We start from the raw sequence: 13,822 nt of genomic DNA, 5'->3' as shown, positions 1-13,822 counted from the left end.
TCTTTCCTTTTTATGGCAGTTGGGCAACTGTTATGCCCAAACTATCATCTGTTGGCATTATGTTGCCTTAAACAATAACCAGTGTGCTTGCCTGTGTATTGTTTAGGGCAGATTTATGTCCCTCTAGCTTGTAACATCTCTTACTCATTTTTTCCAAAAGCAAGAAGTCAAGCTCAACTCAAGGGCCCAGATGCTATTCTTCTCCTAAGATGCTGATATGATACTCCCTTCAAATTCTAAATGTCTTGGTTGCTAATTAAAATCATTGGCAGCAGCCACAAAACCCCTAAGGTGTCAAGAGTTCTTTGCCTCCTTTTTTGGCTTGAAAAGATTTTTAGAAAGCCAGGCTTGAGCTGCTGTATATGCCCATAATTGATTTGGGTTGGCCACTTAGATGTCTACCTCCACCTAAGCTCTGTTTGTGCTTCTCAGATGGAACTGAAACTTGACTCTGTGAGTCCTTGATTCCTTGGAGAAAAACTATGCCAAGCAACTAAAGCTGAGAACATGGAGGGAAATCCATCTTTTTCTCAACATTGTTATAGTTAGAGCACTTGTTCAAGAAGTCAGAGACATGCCTTCCAGGCCCCATTCAGTCTTTAAGGGGTATGAATCCACATACTTCCTAAAAGAGTGCAGTAACCATCATGCTCTGAGCTATGCTGGGCTGAGGAGCATCCTCCATTCTCCTTGATGATGCTAGACCACTGGGTGGAAAGGAGTATAAGAATTGTGCGGCCATAAGGAGAAGAAGCAAGAGGAGGTATGATTGGCATAGTGGGGTGGGCATGCCATTGGCGTGTGTTCATTTTATCCAGTGATGGTTCAGTACAAAATGTATTTTCAATTTTCACTGAAGTCAGTGCTACTGTTAGATGTTTCATTGGGGTCCTAACATGACAGAAGTTTCAGGTAGATGTTCCTCCTGTGAACAAGCTGGATCCTGATGTTCTGGATGCTCATGAGCCTGCCCAGAGAATGGCAGATCTGTGTGTCTGTGCAGGGTGGAATAAGGGTTAACTTGGAAGGTGCACTAGGCTGCCCATGGAGAAAATGGGAGTAGGAGTGCTCTGAGGGAGAGACCTTTGTGTTTTTGGGGCCAAATGGCTGCTAAGTCTTAGATATTTAGTAGGCAGAACAGGATCTGGGTCAGGTATTCATTTACAGATAGTAGAAATAGCTGTTCAGAATTCCTTTTTATATTCAACAGTAGGGCCTTTCCTAAGAAATACTATGAAATAAAAATGTCTTGCCTAAAGAAAATCAGGTTTACATTCCTCAACAAGATCAGTCAGAAAAATACACCCTTAAACAGAAGGATGCTTTGCTAACTGATTCTGTCAACATCTTCACCAGTTGAGGTGGTGGCACATGCCTTACTTTCTTTTCTTGTAAAATTTTACAGTTAGCAGGAAATGGATAGCAGAAGAATTTTCAGTGCCTTTTAAAGATGCACGGAACTCCTCATTAATTAATGACTATCCTTTGTACTTCTGTGCCAAGAAAAATCATTCATCCTATAAGCAAAGTGATTTTAAAGCCCACAAAGACAATGTGCCAGATTCTTGCCTTTTTTGCTCCTTCAACAAAGACTGAGAAAGTAGTATTAAAATCCTCTGAGTTGATGGAATAAATGTATCCTGGTTTCCTTTCACAGCAACCAACCAAGAGATTAAGTGGACCCAATCAAAAAAACACCTTCAGACAAAGGCTAAGTTAATGGACCTCGTTAGAAAAAAATGTGCTTGCTGGCAAACTTTGTTTCATATTTCAAATTACCAAAAACTTCTGGGGAAATACAGTTTAATCATATGTACACTGAGTTCTCTTGATAAGCAGAAAGCGAGGAACAGTTTGGCTGTTAGCAATGAAAGCAAAATGTTGTGTTTAGTTACAGCTTCACAATCCAGAATGATTACCCCAGTGACAAGATGCTTATCCTCATTGCAGCAGCTATGCATTCCAATGGAAACGCAGGTCATATAGGAGGATTTACCATTCAAAGGCAACAGTCTATTCAGAGAAAGGAAACAGAACTCCTTCTACATGTTAAAAGATGCCTGAGCAGCACCTTACAAATGTGCATGCCTCCAACAACGAACAAGCATCATTTGTATAAATGGTAGAGACAGAAAACAGTCTTCTGTCCCAGTATTCTGTGAAATGCCGCAGAAATGCATGAAACCTAATCATTATTGGTATGAAGAGTTACTCTACTACCCTTTAGCCTCTCAGTAAAAGCAATTTTTCTTTGGTTTCACAGAAACCATATACCAGTGGTTCTCAACATTTGTAGACTCAAGGCATCCCTTGAGAGTATTAAAACGCCCCTCAAAATGCTAGCTCTCTGTTTTCACTCTTTTTTTTGACTACAGAAAAATGCTAGAGCAATTCTTCTGTTGCAAAGAACTCCAAAAAATCACAACAGGTCTGTATTCTTTTGACATTGTGGATTCCTATTTGAAACCTTTGGGTTTATCTTGGACTTGTGGTTGCACACCTAACAGTACTAACATTGAGTGGCACCCTTGAAAAGATCTCAGGGTACCTCAGGATGCTGCAGCAACCTGGTTGAAAATCAATGCCATACACATAGACACAATTTGGAAGTTTTCCTATATCTAAATGGTTGTTTATTAGACCTTCTTTAATCATTCTCCACTATTTTTGCACTCTTGCTCTTGGAAGTAAATGAAGAAAAGTTCATTTGAACACTAGCTTAGACTATAGAGTTATTGAAGCAAAGCTGAACTTTAGGGCAGTGGAGGCACACAGCTTCTGAAATATTCCTTATTATATCTATTTTGAGTAATCAACCTCAGCTGAGTTGCTGAATATTAATGAGATTTGCTTGTACCTTCTGGGTCATTGGACATCATGTTCATTCAGTGGCATGGTATCAAAGACTCTTTCAGTGCCCTCAGGTGCAATTGAAGAAAACGGATGCGGCTCAGAGAACCTGTACTCGGGTTCTTAAAATATTTATAGATTTTTCTTCTAGTGGAAAAAGAAAGCATAAATAAGAGCTGCCTTTCCTCCTCCTGCACCAGTGAAAACAATATGATAGCAAGGCTTCCAACATTACCAGTGGGAGGAAGCCCAGGTGGATTGGCATGTGTTCAGAGAACAAGTGCCCATGTTCCTTATCAACATGCTAGAGTATAAAGCAGCGTTTAGAGCATTTGAACAGTCCCTCGTTAGTTTAAAATTAGCCCAGACAATTATTATCACACAGTCTAACAATACACTGTATATACAGACTTGGGGAAGAAGAGTTCTGGTCATTCATGAAAGCAGTAAAGTTCTGAGAACTGGGAACATGCCATCACTGTATCAGCAGTTGATTCATCAGAAATTATGACTGAGCACTCCACAACTTTGGTGATTATGTGATCATGAAAGAGTAGCCTCAGATTTTAATTTTCATATGTTCCTTCATAGGTAATGCTAAAAGATGGGCAGTGGTTTGAGGACTGGAAAGAGGTGCCTTCTAACAGACAGGCACAAATACGACCCACCATGTTCCCAATAAAAGACGAGGAAAAACTGAAAGCAATGCACCTGGAGCGTTGGTATGCCTTCACCAAATAGTTTGATTTTATTAGATCTGATCTTTAGCTCACAGCGGCAGCCCGCCTTCACCCAGTGCACAGATCCTGGGGGGCACATGCCCTTTTGTGCTTTCCCTTGGGGTGTGCCAGCAGCTGGAGTTGCCCCCTCCCCCTTCATGCTTCCCAGGCTAGTCACAGCTCCGTCCTGCACCCCACCCTGGCTGGGTAGCTCCTGCCCCTGCCTGAGTCCCAAACCCCACTCCCTCCCCCACCCCTTTTCCCCCACAGACTTCAGCCAGGCACTGCTGTCCAAGCTGTTGGGATGCATATCAGCAATTGCATCAGTATCAGCTGAATAATCAGCCACTGGTATTGGCCCCAAAAATCTTTATCGGTGCACCCCTACATTTAACAGGATGTCACATAGTCCACAGCAGTGTGCTCATTGGGCTGCAAGCAGCCCATGGGTTGAGAACAGCTGATTTAGACACACAGTAAATGTTAGTGTGACTCCTTTCTTAATATTATGTAAAAACTTCTGGATTCTAATTATATTGACTGTAATGTTGTTTCTTGTTTTGTTTTGTTTTTGGTCCAGTCTTAGGATATTGCCACATCACCAGAACACTGGAGGTTTCTTTGTGGCTGTATTAATAAAAAAGTCTCCAATGCCCTGGAATAAACGCCAGCCTAAGGTAAAAGGAACTTTGATGAAAACATATTTTTGTTGTGTTTTAGAAACTTTTGTAAATGTAATTAGAAACCTATTGGAAAAAAAATTGGTCAAAGTAATCTAGTATAACTGTTTTCAGTCTCATCTTGAGTTGTCTTGACTGCAAGTCAGTCAGTGGAACTTGTATACCCAAATCCCTGAAGCCCTTTTGAAAATCTTTCTTCTCTCTTTTTTTTTTTTTTTCTTTTAAGTAGGATGATGGGCTTGTGTAGACCAGTAAAATAGCAAGGTGGTATTGTACCTGGAGCTAAACCTTTTTTCTTTAAACGAACTAAGGCAATGTAACACTCTCCTCAGTAATTCATATTAAAGGGGTATATTCCTCATACAAATCACTTAGAGGTCTTTCTGTTTACTTGATGCCATTAGTTAGAACCTCTTTGGAACTAAATGTTGCAAAACAGTATGAAAAAAATCAGGCTCATACAAAAGTAATGCACTTTCCAGTGCTGCTTACTGTTTTAAGGCTCAAACAGTAGCACTGCTATGGAACATGTACAGTGGGATAAAGTTATTAAGCTTTGTCTAGCTCTGGTTTCTCCATGTTATTAGGCAAGAAATAACTGGGCTACTGATTTGGAATGTTCTGCCCTTAAATGTGATGTGCCAATGTATTCTTGGAGATGTGTAAGACAGTAGATCAAATAAAGGCAACTTTTAAATGGGTAACTTGCCCTTTGGTAAGCATTTTTGCCCCACACACATACACTGGGAAGCTCTTTTGCCCCTCCCCCCATAGGTAGGGGTGTGTGTATGTGTGTGTGTATATGTGCTAAACTCAATAAAAAGGAGTATGTAGACAAGTTAAATATAACTTATTTTCCTTCACTAAAACATTTATTACAATCTGGAATAGCTTCAGTGGAAATTGTTGCAGAAAACAGGAGATACTGCAGTACCTACCAGCACTACAGAAGATGGCTCTGTAGAAACTATTGAAGAACAACCTCCTGAAGACGAGCAGGCAAGGGAAGTTCAGGACTCGCTGAACTCAGAGTGTGAGCAAAGCAAGAAGGATGGAGTATGTGGGTAAGAGATTGCATCTAAGCATCTGTCCCATACCTGTTTGTAACCCTTGAAGGCTTTGTGGAAACCTCAGTTTTGTTTAGTTCTTAATTTTAAATAATTTAAAAAGCAGAATTAAAAAAGGAAAACACACTATTATTACAACATGGTCATTTGCTTTTATCTTGCCCTGTTCCTTTTCTTTTTGGTTATCTACTTAGATTGTAAACTCTGGATAACTGGTCTTTACAAATCTGAAGAACCAAATACAGCAAAAGGATTAGTTTGCCTGTGGGATATATATCAATTCTTGATTGTTTTGGTCACTGTTAAATAATTCAGCATTATTTATATCCCCCTTAGGGTGGAGAATTAAACTGGTTTTTTTTTCTGTACACTGTCAGCAATGTGTTTAATACCCTTAGTCTCCAAAAAAAGCCTTAATTGTGTCCTGATCTTCCACTGTACACAAGCAGAACTTGTATGAAAAGAGGATGGGTTCACAGTGTTCTAGAATAGAAATTGAACATCTGATAGAGTAGTAGAGAGCAAGGAGAAAAGGGTTTTGATAGTGAAATTAAGAGGCTGTTTTTAGAGGCAAGCAAAAAGAGCACCCAACTCTATCACTGCTCGTTTTAAATATATCCCTGCATCTTGAAGGCATAGAGCTTGTTTTAAAAAGCTGTGCGATATTTCTAGTTGGCTCCAATACTTCATTTGCAGTCTTAATAGTATCTGCATTAACTGCTAGTCCTATATGCTGGTATGCTGCTTTTCTGGAGTCCATTAATCCTCTCCTTTTCTCTTGACCACCACCTTCCTCTTTTTCTCCCACCTGCTTTCTCAGTTGACTCTTTCCTTTCTCTTCTTCACAGTTGCCTGCTTGATACACTTCTATCCCTCTAGCTAATGCATTCTTTCCCCCACATCCATCTGTCTAAATTTTCAGAGTTATAGTACCAGTATTGCTAGTGAAGCAACAAGAAAATGTAGTTGTTTGCTCTTCCGCATACTCAGTCAGCACTCCCACTCATTTGCCAAATGATGATCTAAATCCACAGAATTTTAAGAAACTATTCACCCAAGCAATAACATTTGTTTTTAGACCACCGCCATCGAAAAGAATGAAGTTGTTTGGTTTTAAAGAAGACCCATTTGTGTTCCTTTCTGAAGATGACCCACTGTTTCCATCCATCCAGTAAGGAGAAATTATGTCCTTTCATTCTGCAGTAAAGGATTCCAGCTAACTAGGATTAGTTTTTCCAAGGTGAATAGGTCTTCGTTGTAGCTGTAGTTGAAAAATATATCTTCATTTTGGCTCTCAAATAAAGCACGTTTTCCATAATTTTAAGATAAAGTGGATATGTTGACATCTAACTCGTTTTAAGTAAAAATTGAATGAAGCTTTAAAAAAACAAGTTTAAAATGTTCACTTTCAGTAGCCTGCAGAATAACTCTAATATGAAACATTTTGACTTCATTTTTAAAATATGTGGAGTTTTTTGTGACATCTAACACTGTTAATATGAGTCCTGTGCAGTGCCTCTCTTAGCCATCTGTGGTGGTCATGAATGAATGGGGAAGTTGCTGGAGAGTCTGTGTTTGTCATCATTTTTAATACACTGAATATAGAAGCCTGGCAATCTAAAGTGTCACTGTTTATGCTTACAGGAAATTTTATGCATTGGATCCTTCATTTCCTAAAATGAATTTACTTACTCGGACTCAGGAGGGAAAGAAGAGGCATCTGTACATGGTTTCTAAGGAACTAAGGAATGTACTGGTGAACAACAGTGAGAAAATGAAGGTAGGACTCCTTATTTTTAGATTTTTACCATGAATCCAGAGACATCAGTGGAAGCTTCCTTGCTCTACTGTGAGAGCTGTCTTCTGCTAGGATTTCACTTAAAGTACGACTCCATTCCTCCTATTTTGTTGAAGAAGTACTTGAGTTTTTGGACTCTTGGAGGGAATATTATTTTACAAGACTTAACAATAGATGCAGTGGCATTCTGCCTAATCTAATACAACACTTGGAGATCATACAAGGGACTTTGTGTGTGTTTGCACGTATTTATGTATGTGGAAAAATAAATCGTAAGAGTACAAAGCTAACAGTGATGGGTGGGGGTCCTTGCCAGAATGGGGGGATTGGGGTAGCAGTGGATAAGGTTTGGGGGGCCTGGCTGGGGGAAAGAGGATGGTGTGAGCTGTGGGCATCAGGATGTGGGGTGAATATGGGCTCCTGTGGTGGAGGCAGCAAGGTGTAAAAACCACTGCACCTGCCTACCCACTTCAGACCTGGGGTGGGTCATTCTGGCCTGCAGCCAGAAAAGATTGGCTCCCCCTGCCCTAAATTGCTGCTAAAACCAATAAGTAGGTTGTGCAGGTATTCGTCACTTAATGTCATCCTGGTTAATGTTGTTTTGTTATTACATAGCTGATCTATTAGATAACATACTTGTTTAAAGTCGTGCAATATTTGATTACAAGGTTGTTTGGCTGCCGCCTGCTAGTAGGTCACTACTGTGACGTAATTAGATTTGCTTAACATCATTTTGCTTAGTCGCATTTTTCAAGACTATAACTACGATGTTAAGCAGGGAGTATCTGTGTCCAGAAACAGCTTCTTAAACTGTGTCCTACGGAAGCATGACCAATAAATATTCTTACTGAAGTCATCCATATTTTTTTTTCTCATTGTGTTTAGAGACTAAAGTTTTATCAACCTGTAAATTCACTGTGAATGCACCGCTACTGCAGGGTTGCCAACCCCATAATTTTGGTAGCAAGAAGAAAGCAAACGGGAGAATGTTGCCTGGACCAGAAGCCCAGGGGTTGCAATTTAACCCCTCAGAGGCTGCCAGTTGGACAGCACTGTCTTAAATAAAAACCATCCTGTGAAGCTGCTAAGGCATTGAGCAGACATGGGGTGAGAAGTAAAGTTCTCATGAATTAAACTAGCTGAGGAAGAAAGCAAAGGAGGAAAATTATCTATTCCATAGAGCAGGGGTGTCCAACCATTTTGAATGTGGGGCTGAATCATGAACTTTTTATCACCCAGTGGGCCAGCAAGCCATATTCAAAGACCTCACAGGAAGTGGTATCACATCACCCCTCCCCCCACCCCCGAAACAAAGTACAGTGTTTACTTTCATTTCCCGTCGCAGCACCTCGGGCCTCAGAAGGCAGCTTGGAGGGCCGCACGTTGGACAAACCTGCCATAGAGATAAAGAATAGAAGGCCTGAGTAGAAGACATCTCACAGACTTCAGGGTTTTATTTTTGCAACACATCTGTAAAGTAGGGGAATTTTATCTATCCCTGTTTTATAGATGGAACACTGTCAAAGGCAGTGAAAGAACATTAAAAAGATTTTAAGAAACTGGTGACAATATTAAACTTAAATCCTTGAGTGCCAAAGCATGGTTTAGGATCCCAAGATTAAGTTTTTGTGTGTAACTTTCCCAGGTTCACATAGGAAATCCTTAGTAGAACTAAGAATTGAAGCCACTTCTTGTTAACAGTTCAGTGCGTTAACTGAAAGACCACTTCTTTTGATGGTTATCAAATGTTGATATAGGAGAGGTTAGAAGTGGAGTGCCCTGAGGCTGGTAACTTTACCCTCATAATTGGGAACATTTATTCATGTTTTTCCCTAGAGCATTCTAACTTAAATTACGCCGATAAATATAACCTAATTTTAAATGTTGAATTCTGATTTATGAATTTTAGTGTTCTTGTTACAGCAAAAATATTCTTTCTTTGGTTGCTCATTAAGCAGTTCAAGACAAGTTACCTAACTCTGAAACTTTGTTTCCATTAAACATTGTATTGATACTTTTACTTTAAAATTCACAGGTTATTAACACAGGAATAAAAGTTTGGTCTCGAAACAGTGATGGTGAACAGTTCGGTTGTGCCTTCAGACTAGCACAAGAGGTAATTTTGAAGCACCATGTTTTCAAGTCGTGAGAGAACTTTATTAGAGTTCCCCATAGTGATACTTATTTTGAATCCAACAGATTGTGAGATGCAGTCTTACAACCTTTTGATATTTTAAACTGCATTGAAACAAAATTGTTTAGCTGTAATATTATTCAGAGCTTTTTTGCTTTTAATTTAATCCTATTTCAAAAAGCAGGGATTCTTTTCTTTTTTAAACTAATTGTATTTTTTACCACCAGGGAATATATACACTGTACCCATTCATTAATGCGAGGATTATAAATGTTTGCATAGATGATGTTAAAGTGCTGCTTACCCAAGAGAATCCATTTTTAAGTAAATTTAGCAATGAGACACAAAAACTCGTCAAAGACATGGGTAAGTTCTCTGTATTTACTACACAAAGATGAATACTGTTCTCTAAGTTGGAATCTCATTCTTGTGAATTAGTCTTTCAGACAAATTGGAAATCCACCTACAGAAATAGATGTATTAGGAGTTGTGGCTAACACTAAAAATGTCTATGCTAACTGTTACTGTATTCATAATATTGCTGAATCCAAGAGTACTTCCAGAGGCTGTGACCATATCTGGTTCCAACTCTGGAAGCTTATTAGACCAAGGATGTATAAATTCTGCCAGATTTGAGAGCCTTGATTCTTACATACAAGATAACCTCCAAAAGATCCACTAAGTGTGGGATTTCTTAGTAGCATGGAAATTCCAAAGCTGTGAGGTGGCTGTGGAAAGTGTGACTAGCAAAGTTTCTAAACTCTGTTAGTATTCGTTTCCAACTATATTCCAGTTTCAATTTTTAGCCAGTCCTGGACTTTGCAGGAGCATTTATTGATTGTGTACTTTAAAAAGGATGGCAGTAGATGGCACTGGCCATGTCAAAATTAAACATCTATGTTTTACCCAAACAAACGGGGGTGGGGATGAGGGGGAAATTATGCTTACTCCAAATACTGACTATGTTATCTTCTCTTTTATGTTGGAGATGCTTATAATAAGGAATACAGTCTCTCTAATTACCTTAACTGTGCCTCCCATATAAACCAGAGTGCACAGTAAACTAGATTAGTTTATGTAAAACTAATCTATAGTGGTTGTAGGTATTACTAGTAAAAATTCAGACAGAACTTTGAATGCAGTGCTATCATTTTAAAAACTTACAGGCAGTTATTATTATATTCTATCCATAGCCATTGCTGGTACTTCAGTGTCTGATGGCATGTGTGTTAAATGAAAATGTAGGGAAGAAGTATAATTCAGAAAGTGTAACTCAGTCTTTTGGTTAGCCCTCCACTCTCTTCATCTGTTTTAATTAACTGTTGATTGTTTTCATGGTACTTCTTAGCCTGCTTTGCGAGAGGAGTGCTTTTTCTGTACATATATTTGTTCATCTGTTAACTTCATTTTGCATAGTTTTTTTTGAAAGTATGTAGCTGAAATGTGTCTTCCAGTTCAGGTTTTTTTGTGTTAATACAGATAGTGTTAATTAGTTGTTGGATAAGAGTATTTATACAGTGACACGAAAATACCCTTTGCTGTCTCATAAACTCTTGAGGTCACAGGTATTTTAGTGTGGTTCTAAGCATGTTTTATGTATTTGCTTTCTTCTAGCTATGGGGAGTATAGTTCTGAGGTATGATCCAGATCCAAAGTAAGTAGATGCCTTTCCATTCTCTTTTTTTTTGACTTGACTGATTTCTTAGCATTTTGTACTACAAGAGCAATAGGCATGAACATAGAAACCAAAGCATACAGCTCATTTCAGTGAGTCCTTTTCTTAAACTTTTTACCCTCAGTTTAATTAACTGTGAAAATACTTGCTGTAAGTGAGGTTTTTTTCAGTGTTTGTGGAGTGTTCCGAGCAGTTTGCAAGGAGCAGTTTTCTCTAACAATAAGGATTGAATATGAAAATTATTTATCATGACTGTAGGATTAGTTCTTATGAACTAAATACGTTTTTTGATTAAAACTAATGCTGACACGTATACTCAGTCACTACCCCTCTTCAGGTTTGGTCAAGAAATATTAATAGCTTCAATCGTCTATGTAAATTTGACTCCTGATTTTTTTTTTTTTTTTTTTCCTAGGCTTGCAGTTGTTTTTCACATTTACACTGTGGTTTTTACTTCTAATGTCACCTGGGTAGATGAAGAACTGACTTGCAAATAAAAAAATGGCAAAGGAAAAACTAAGCACTCCCCTTCCCACCCATTATTGCCAAAGCTCTGAATGTAAATAGAGTGGGAGTGTCAGCTGTTTCTAAGATTATCTCTAGGACTATGCCAGCTAGCTTCAGATAGATAAGTGTTGGGAAGGAGAAGGAGAGAGAGTAGTGCGGCAAAGTCAGGAGCAAAACCTAAGGGCTGTAGTGGTTACTCTTTACTGTTTCTCTCTCTGGTCTGTTTTTTGACTACATCTCCCCAGTGAATCACTTTAGTGCCTGCCTCTGTTTCTACTGGCAGCTCCTGTTGCTGCTAATAGTTTGTCAAACACATTTCCACAGTGTAAATGACAAAATTCTTTTTAAGTTTCACTGCTGCCTGCAGGGTTTAAAATAGGGGAAAAAAAATAATCGGCCAGTTCTGATCTCTCTGGTAAAGCAGTAGCAGAAGCATCGGAGTTCTCACTAACCTTAAGAAGATGGCATTTGTTTACATTTGATTTAAATTTAGAAAACAGCCTCTGAAACTATATGGACTGGAAAATTTTACTATAAATGAAAAATAAAATGTTGCAAAAAATGATAGCTTAATGGGAAAGTTTCCTGCTTGCTGCTGGCAATGTTGAGAGGGTGGGTGGGTGCCTTTTGTTCTTGTTTTTTTTAACTTACATTTTAATTAACATTAAATAAGCTGTAATTGGATTGTCTCAGTTTGTTCTGTGTGTGGAAAGCATTCTGGCACTAAAAAAAAAAATTTCCCTTAGCTGGTACCTTGTAATGGAAGATCAGAAGACATGCAAAAAAGGGTCACAGAAGTGATTATGGGATGGAGAAAATGGTTTAGACTTAAAACTTAATTTAGCTCAAAGTATTTGTGCATATTATTTTTCTATCTTAAGGGGAAAGCCTGGAGTTCTAAAGGCTCTTTAATCTGTCAGAGAAGGGCATAAAAGGAAGTAATCAGAAAGTGAAGACTACAAGTTAGGAACAAGGAACAGTTACCACACTTTTAATAGCATAGACGCTTAAGCCATTGGAACAATATCCCAAGGCAAAACTCTTCATCTCTTGGCATCTTCAAATCAAGATGAGTCCTTCCTGAAAGAGGTGCCCAACATGAGTTGCTAAACTCAATACAGGAGTAACCAGATGTAACTGAATGGCCTGGGACATAGGAGATCTACATGGATGATCTGATGGTTCCTTCAAGTCTTACAGTCATTTTAAAAGGCAGATTGTACTGCCTGTCCTTGTTGATGCTTCAAGAGATGCTGAATTACTAGTTTTATTTCAAATAAAACACTTCTTCTAGTAAAGATCATGAGTATAGATGTTAAATGCAAACTATTGCTGAATCAATAAATTCCCAAGGTTAATTTTCTCATGTTTTACCACTTCTTACTTTCTTTTTTTCATAGCAGACTTGATACCCTCCAGTGTCCTGTTGTGCTCTGCGGTTGGCATGGAAAGACCTCACTCCGAGCCTTTGTGCCCAAGAATGAGAGACTTCATTACTTGAGGATGATGGGAGTTGAAGTGTTTCAAGCAAAGAGGAAAGAAGAAGATTTGAGAAGTAAAATGGAGGAAGGAAATCAAGACGACAATGCAGAACTGGTGGAGGAAGCAGCAGATGGGGCAAGTAAAGCTAAGGAACATGATGTCCTGGAAATGGAAGCTGACGTGGGTGAAAAACCTTCCCAAAAGGTTGTGGAAAGCAGTGGGATAGAACCTGAGAGTAAAATGAGCAGTGCCCAGCCTTTGAATGAAAATGCTGATAACCATGTAAGCTTAGAAAACAGAGACACTGCTGACCACAGCCATGTCAAAGATTGAGTTTTCATTGGCTGAATCAGTCAGCATTACTTCAGGGAGATTAACAGCTAGAGTTTATTTTAAGCATGTACATACATTTTTAAGACCACATTGCTTCTTGGAAGAAGGTTGAAGTTGGCATGATGTATTCTTTTACAGAAGTTCCTCCCTGTTTTATTTTTTAAATAAAGAGGTATAACAGTATTTATGTCTTTTATTTTACCATGCAAGTCCATGTCATTGGTGGCTTGCATCTGTTGCTGACAATGGGCTGTCTGTCAGTAAAATCTAATACCCCTTGCGTTGATGAAAGGATTCATAGGGGAAGACAATCTCTGAAACCTTTCTGCAAGTTTATCTAAGAGTCAGTTTTGAATGACTACACACAGTTTTTTGTTTTGTTTTGGGGGAGAAGGGTAGGCTTTTTTTTTTTTTAATTCAAAGCATGGAGTTTTTAAAGAACCATAATTAAAGTGAATGTTCCTTTCAGGTAAATAGTGACATTACAATTGTTATATAGGTTTAAAAAAGACATTGGGCAGATAAGTTACCAAAAATCTTGTTTTACTTTGAGTATACTCAGTGAAAACAAGACTCA

General features: G+C 38.7%; 1 protein-coding gene across 2 annotated transcripts in view; it reads left to right on the top strand.

Moving 5' to 3' along the window:
- Positions 1-13,428, top strand: part of NSUN2 (NOP2/Sun RNA methyltransferase family member 2) — a 39,615-nt gene extending 26,187 nt beyond the window's left edge. For both annotated transcript variants that reach the window (XM_019541271.1, XM_019541263.1), the window contains 9 exons: positions 3,442-3,572; positions 4,150-4,246; positions 5,141-5,313; positions 6,395-6,487; positions 6,961-7,096; positions 9,150-9,230; positions 9,476-9,614; positions 10,863-10,902; positions 12,831-13,428. In XM_019541271.1, the coding sequence (XP_019396816.1) occupies positions 3,442-3,572; positions 4,150-4,246; positions 5,141-5,313; positions 6,395-6,487; positions 6,961-7,096; positions 9,150-9,230; positions 9,476-9,614; positions 10,863-10,902; positions 12,831-13,245 (1,305 nt within the window). In that variant the 3' untranslated portion in view covers positions 13,246-13,428. The remainder of the gene's footprint in view (positions 1-3,441; positions 3,573-4,149; positions 4,247-5,140; positions 5,314-6,394; positions 6,488-6,960; positions 7,097-9,149; positions 9,231-9,475; positions 9,615-10,862; positions 10,903-12,830) is intronic.
- The last annotated feature ends 394 nt before the right edge of the window (positions 13,429-13,822 follow it).

Source organism: Crocodylus porosus, unplaced genomic scaffold, assembly GCF_001723895.1.
Source record: "Crocodylus porosus isolate Cpor-Errol unplaced genomic scaffold, CroPor_comp1, whole genome shotgun sequence".
Taxonomy (NCBI): domain Eukaryota; kingdom Metazoa; phylum Chordata; order Crocodylia; family Crocodylidae; genus Crocodylus; species Crocodylus porosus.
Note: the sequence above shows the minus strand (reverse complement) of the source record. Positions and strands in the feature narration are given on the sequence as shown.